The 6,665-nt window shown below is 43.6% G+C and overlaps 1 protein-coding gene across 1 annotated transcript; it reads right to left on the bottom strand.

The window, feature by feature from the left end:
- Positions 1-1,370: 1,370 nt before the first annotated feature.
- On the bottom strand, positions 1,371-2,651 carry LOC130326758 (uncharacterized). The gene is made up of 2 exons (XM_056553361.1): positions 2,170-2,651; positions 1,371-2,083 (listed from the first exon to the last, which is right to left on the bottom strand). The coding sequence occupies exons 1-2, from the start codon at positions 2,292-2,294 to the stop codon at positions 1,483-1,485; spliced, it is 726 nt and encodes a 241-aa protein (XP_056409336.1). The 5' UTR covers positions 2,295-2,651; the 3' UTR covers positions 1,371-1,482.
- Positions 2,652-6,665: the final 4,014 nt, after the last annotated feature.

Raw genomic sequence — 6,665 nt, 5'->3', positions numbered from 1 at the left:
TTCCTCTGGGCAGGTTTTGATAAATCTCCCTCTATGGGGGAGATTCATTAAGACCAGTGTAGAGGAAGAGTTGTGCAGTTGCCCATAGCAACCAGATTGCTTCTTTCATTTTTCACAATGCCTTTGCAAAATGAAAGAAGCGATCTGATTGGTTGCTATGGGCAACTCAGCATATTTTCCTGGAAAAGTTTCTGAGTTGCCCATAGCAACCAATCAGATTACTTCCTTCATTTTTCAGAGACTTTTTCAAAAATGAAAGAAGCGATCTGATTGGTTGCTATGGGCAACTCAGCAGCTTTCCCCATAGACCACAATGGGCCTACTGGTTTCAATGGGCAAAAAATCAGAGTTAATGCACTAGACACAGTTCTCTATACCATTAACCCCTTCCCGACCTATGACATACCTGTACGTCATGGGTGGCAAGGTGTTCCCGACCCATGACATACAGGTACGTCATGAACATTTTTGCCGCTACTCGCGGCATCCCGCAGCGCCCGGTAAGATGGTGGCTATCACTGATAGCCAGCCATCTTACCATGCGACCACGGGGGGTTTCATCCCCCACCCCCCCCCCCCAGCGATCGCTGCTATCAGCTGGTCAACTCTGACTAGCTAATAGCAGCGTTTCGCTATCAGAATATTTAGCAGCGCGGTGTGTAAGTCCCGATCACGGGGATCGGGACACACACCGCTCTGCTAAGTGTCCCTTACCCATCCCCCGGCATCACTTACCCGACCATGCGGTGTCCCGAGTGGTCCCGTTGCGAGCGACGTCCTCCAGGCGGTCCCGGCGGCGCTGCGTCCCGGCGGCGCAGGTTGACCGCCAGATGAAGGGGCAGCCGACACGCCCCCTCAAAAAAAGCGCTATAGCAGAGCCAGAAATTGCCAAAGGCAGCGCTGCATCAGTCCCCCAAAAAATGTGAGTTCCTGGATTTAAATATCTATATTCAGGATGGCTGTTCGCATACTGCCAACTATTTTAAGGAGGTGAATGCAAACAGATACCTCGACTTTAACAGTTGCCATCTTAAATAATGGAAGAAGAACATTCCATTCGGTCAAATGAAAAGAATCCGAAGGAATTGTTCTTCCACACAAAAATACCTACAACAACTAGAGAACCTGGAGGATCGTTTTAAACAAAAAGGGTATCCCAAACCCCTTATACAAGGAGCACGCCAGAGAGTGGACGAATTAGAACAAAGTGCTTGCTTGAAAAATAATAAACAGGGTAATGCAGAGGGGGGTTATAATGATGAATTTGATTCTGTTTTTCTAACTAGGTATTACACTTCACACACCAATATTTTTTTATAATTTTTTTTTTTTTTTTTTTTGTATAGGTAATATCACCAGCTCATATTATTGTGTCATGATTACTGGCACCATATGTAGTCCCCCAGTTATTCTTCTTTAGATGTTTTCCGTGTCCTGTGCAGTATCTCTCCCAGAAGTCCACTTGATGGCCCCCGTGGTGGTCTACACCCCGAAGTCATCAATTTTTACTCTAAGAGAGAGTGTGCAGCTGTTTCTGGAGACGGTCAACAATAACCTCTGCATGGTGGAATAATAGGTCACGATGTTTATCAGGATCAGTAGAAGCATCACCCACTCGATGATTATGATGGGGATTTCACGGATCTCGTCCCAGTCTTCATCATTATGGAATAATTCCTTTAATGTTTCATATCCAAAATAGAAAACTACACAGACAAAAGTCAGGCCACAGCAGGTGCATCTACTATGGTGGATGACTTTTTTTGCTCCTGGTAATTTATACATCTGGATGGACTGCCCAAGGTAGTATAAGGCTTCACATGTAATGGAAATTATCGTGCTGACAAAGTGTATCCTGGGATATTCTTCGGGGGACAATACATGCATAACAGCTGTGGAAAAACAGGAGGCCCACACAATGGCCAGCAGGATCCTCTGGATCAGGACCTGATGACCCCTGAACTCTTCAGTATGCATAACCATATACTTATAAATAAGAAAGGTTAGTACCAAAGTGCCAATGGACGTCCCTATGAATCCAATTCTGAATAATATGCTTTCGGGAAAGACATTTCCCACGTCACTGTGAAGGAAAAGAAACCAATGTTATTATGGATATTTCCTCACTCCCAACCCATGAAATAAGAATCATTTGCTTGTTTATCTTACCTGATGCTCATCAGTGGCGAGGCTGCATGGCCGAGGACGACCGTCATGATGTAGCTGGTGGCAAGCCAGGCCGCACACCAAAACGCCAACAGGAGGGGGACGAACCCCAGTCCTTTTAGCTCCATTTCAGACAAGTAGAAAAAGAAGACGCTAATCTCACTATTCTCACTAATCGCACTGGAACAGACTGAAGGCTCGGGCGGCTGTCAGTGGGATGTCAGGCCTCCAGCTGTCTATGACATCACATGTGACATGTCAGAATGACTGCTTGTTTCTTTGAGCTGCCATGATTTAGTATCTGCTATAGACAGAACCTGATGTTTTTACTATGGACCTTACAGACCTCAGAACCCAAGTAATTAGTGCAGGGGCTCCATTTTGATCATCTCATATTTCACATTATTTGAGTTCCAGGGCTCAGATACATTTGCACCCTCTATAGCAGTGGTCTTCAAGCTGTGAACCCCCAACCGCTGCAGAACCACAACTCCCAGCATGCCCAGACAGCAACTTTGCATAAGGAAATAGTCTAATTAAACTTTTCTTATATATAGAATCCCTGAAATCTCCAATCTCTCCTTTTATTGCTTTATGATCTGTGTTACTTATTTGTAAAAAACAATGTTTGTGATTGTCTTCCCCCCACACACTTATGGGCTATCTCTTCAAACGACTTTATTTGACCTAAAGCGTATAATTGATTTACATAAATAAGCCCCTTTTCATCCAAAAGAGTGAATCTTTAATTTTAAGGAACTCTTTAAGTGCTTTATTCGACCATAATGAAGTAAAGTCAAAACTCCATGTGATTTAAAAAATAAATTTAAGTTCCCCCCCATACTTAATTATCTAGATATGCATGGGTGTAGTGAGTATCCCAGCTTCCAAAATCTCAAAAATATCCTTCATTTTTCAGAGGCTTTTTCAAAAATGAAAGAAGCGATCTGATTGGTTGCTATGGGCAACTCAGAAACTTTTCCTCTGGGCAGGTTTTGATAAATCTCCCTCTATGGGGGAGATTCATTAAGACCAGTGTAGAGGAAGAGTTGTGCAGTTGCCCATAGCAACCAGATTGCTTCTTTCATTTTTCACAATGCCTTTGCAAAATGAAAGAAGCGATCTGATTGGTTGCTATGGGCAACTCAGCATATTTTCCTGGAAAAGTTTCTGAGTTGCCCATAGCAACCAATCAGATTACTTCCTTCATTTTTCAGAGACTTTTTCAAAAATGAAAGAAGCGATCTGATTGGTTGCTATGGGCAACTCAGCAGCTTTCCCCATAGACCACAATGGGCCTACTGGTTTCAATGGGCAAAAAATCAGAGTTAATGCACTAGACACAGTTCTCTATACCATTAACCCCTTCCCGACCTATGACATACCTGTACGTCATGGGTGGCAAGGTGTTCCCGACCCATGACATACAGGTACGTCATGAACATTTTTGCCGCTACTCGCGGCATCCCGCAGCGCCCGGTAAGATGGTGGCTATCACCTGATAGCCAGCCATCTTACCATGCGACCACGGGGGGTTTCATCCCCCACCCCCCCCCCCCCAGCGATCGCTGCTATCAGCTGGTCAACTCTGACTAGCTAATAGCAGCGTTTCGCTATCAGAATATTTAGCAGCGCGGTGTGTAAGTCCCGATCACCGGGGGATCGGGACACACACCGCTCTGCTAAGTGTCCCTTACCCATCCCCCGGCATCACTTACCCGACCATGCGGTGTCCCGAGTGGTCCCGTTGCGAGCGACGTCCTCCAGGCGGTCCCGGCGGCGCTGCGTCCCGGCGGCGCAGGTTGACCGCCAGATGAAGGGGCAGCCGACACGCCCCCTCAAAAAAAGCGCTATAGCAGAGCCAGAAATTGCCAAAGGCAGCGCTGCATCAGTCCCCCAAAAAATGTGAGTTCCTGGATTTAAATATCTATATTCAGGATGGCTGTTCGCATACTGCCAACTATTTTAAGGAGGTGAATGCAAACAGATACCTCGACTTTAACAGTTGCCATCTTAAATAATGGAAGAAGAACATTCCATTCGGTCAAATGAAAAGAATCCGAAGGAATTGTTCTTCCACACAAAAATACCTACAACAACTAGAGAACCTGGAGGATCGTTTTAAACAAAAAGGGTATCCCAAACCCCTTATACAAGGAGCACGCCAGAGAGTGGACGAATTAGAACAAAGTGCTTGCTTGAAAAATAATAAACAGGGTAATGCAGAGGGGGGTTATAATGATGAATTTGATTCTGTTTTTCTAACTAGGTATTACACTTCACACACCAATATTTTTTTATAATTTTTTTTTTTTTTTTTTTTTGTATAGGTAATATCACCAGCTCATATTATTGTGTCATGATTACTGGCACCATATGTAGTCCCCCAGTTATTCTTCTTTAGATGTTTTCCGTGTCCTGTGCAGTATCTCTCCCAGAAGTCCACTTGATGGCCCCCGTGGTGGTCTACACCCCGAAGTCATCAATTTTTACTCTAAGAGAGAGTGTGCAGCTGTTTCTGGAGACGGTCAACAATAACCTCTGCATGGTGGAATAATAGGTCACGATGTTTTATCAGGATCAGTAGAAGCATCACCCACTCGATGATTATGATGGGGATTTCACGGATCTCGTCCCAGTCTTCATCATTATGGAATAATTCCTTTAATGTTTCATATCCAAAATAGAAAACTACACAGACAAAAGTCAGGCCACAGCAGGTGCATCTACTATGGTGGATGACTTTTTTTGCTCCTGGTAATTTATACATCTGGATGGACTGCCCAAGGTAGTATAAGGCTTCACATGTAATGGAAATTATCGTGCTGACAAAGTGTATCCTGGGATATTCTTCGGGGGACAATACATGCATAACAGCTGTGGAAAAACAGGAGGCCCACACAATGGCCAGCAGGATCCTCTGGATCAGGACCTGATGACCCCTGAACTCTTCAGTATGCATAACCATATACTTATAAATAAGAAAGGTTAGTACCAAAGTGCCAATGGACGTCCCTATAAATCCAATTCTGAATAATATGCTTTCGGGAAAGACATTTCCCACGTCACTGTGAAGGAAAAGAAACCAATGTTATTATGGATATTTCCTCACTCCCAACCCATGAAATAAGAATCATTTGCTTGTTTATCTTACCTGATGCTCATCAGTGGCGAGGCTGCATGGCCGAGGACGACCGTCATGATGTAGCTGGTGGCAAGCCAGGCCGCACACCAAAACGCCAACAGGAGGGGGACGAACCCCAGTCCTTTTAGCTCCATTTCAGACAAGTAGAAAAAGAAGACGCTAATCTCACTATTCTCACTAATCGCACTGGAACAGACTGAAGGCTCGGGCGGCTGTCAGTGGGATGTCAGGCCTCCAGCTGTCTATGACATCACATGTGACATGTCAGAATGACTGCTTGTTTCTTTGAGCTGCCATGATTTAGTATCTGCTATAGACAGAACCTGATGTTTTTACTATGGACCTTACAGACCTCAGAACCCAAGTAATTAGTGCAGGGGCTCCATTTTGATCATCTCATATTTCACATTATTTGAGTTCCAGGGCTCAGATACATTTGCACCCTCTATAGCAGTGGTCTTCAAGCTGTGAACCCCCAACCGCTGCAGAACCACAACTCCCAGCATGCCCAGACAGCAACTTTGCATAAGGAAATAGTCTAATTAAACTTTTCTTATATATAGAATCCCTGAAATCTCCAATCTCTCCTTTTATTGCTTTATGATCTGTGTTACTTATTTGTAAAAAACAATGTTTGTGATTGTCTTCCCCCCACACACTTATGGGCTATCTCTTCAAACGACTTTATTTGACCTAAAGCGTATAATTGATTTACATAAATAAGCCCCTTTTCATCCAAAAGAGTGAATCTTTAATTTTAAGGAACTCTTTAAGTGCTTTATTCGACCATAATGAAGTAAAGTCAAAACTCCATGTGATTTAAAAAATAAATTTAAGTTCCCCCCATACTTAATTATCTAGATATGCATGGGTGTAGTGAGTATCCCAGCTTCCAAAATCTCAAAAATATCCTTCATTTTTCAGAGGCTTTTTTCAAAAATGAAAGAAGCGATCTGATTGGTTGCTATGGGCAACTCAGAAACTTTTCCTCTGGGCAGGTTTTGATAAATCTCCCTCTATGGGGGAGATTCATTAAGACCAGTGTAGAGGAAGAGTTGTGCAGTTGCCCCATAGCAACCAGATTGCTTCTTTCATTTTTCACAATGCCTTTGCAAAATGAAAGAAGCGATCTGAATTGGTTGCTATGGGCAACTCAGCATATTTTCCTGGAAAAGTTTCTGAGTTGCCCATAGCAACCAATCAGATTACTTCCTTCATTTTTCAGAGACTTTTTCAAAAATGAAAGAAGCGATCTGATTGGTTGCTATGGGCAACTCAGCAGCTTTCCCCATAGACCACAATGGGCCTACTGGTTTCAATGGGCAAAAAATCAGAGTTAATGCACTAGACACAG

The sequence above is a fragment of the Hyla sarda genome, unplaced genomic scaffold (genome assembly GCF_029499605.1).
Source record: "Hyla sarda isolate aHylSar1 unplaced genomic scaffold, aHylSar1.hap1 scaffold_2870, whole genome shotgun sequence".
NCBI lineage: Eukaryota > Metazoa > Chordata > Amphibia > Anura > Hylidae > Hyla > Hyla sarda.
The sequence above is the reverse complement of the archived record's forward strand: the minus strand, read 5'-3'. Positions and strand labels throughout refer to the sequence as shown.

Bases quoted from the DNA above. Each gene is read 5' to 3' on its own strand.
- LOC130326758 (XM_056553361.1), bottom strand. From the start codon at position 2,294: ATGGAGCTAAAAGGACTGGGGTTCGTCCCCCTCCTGTTGGCGTTTTGG. The intron at 2,084-2,169 runs GTAAGATAAACA...TTTCCTTCACAG, and splicing joins TCGCCACTGATGAGCATCAG to TGACGTGGGAAATGTCTTTC.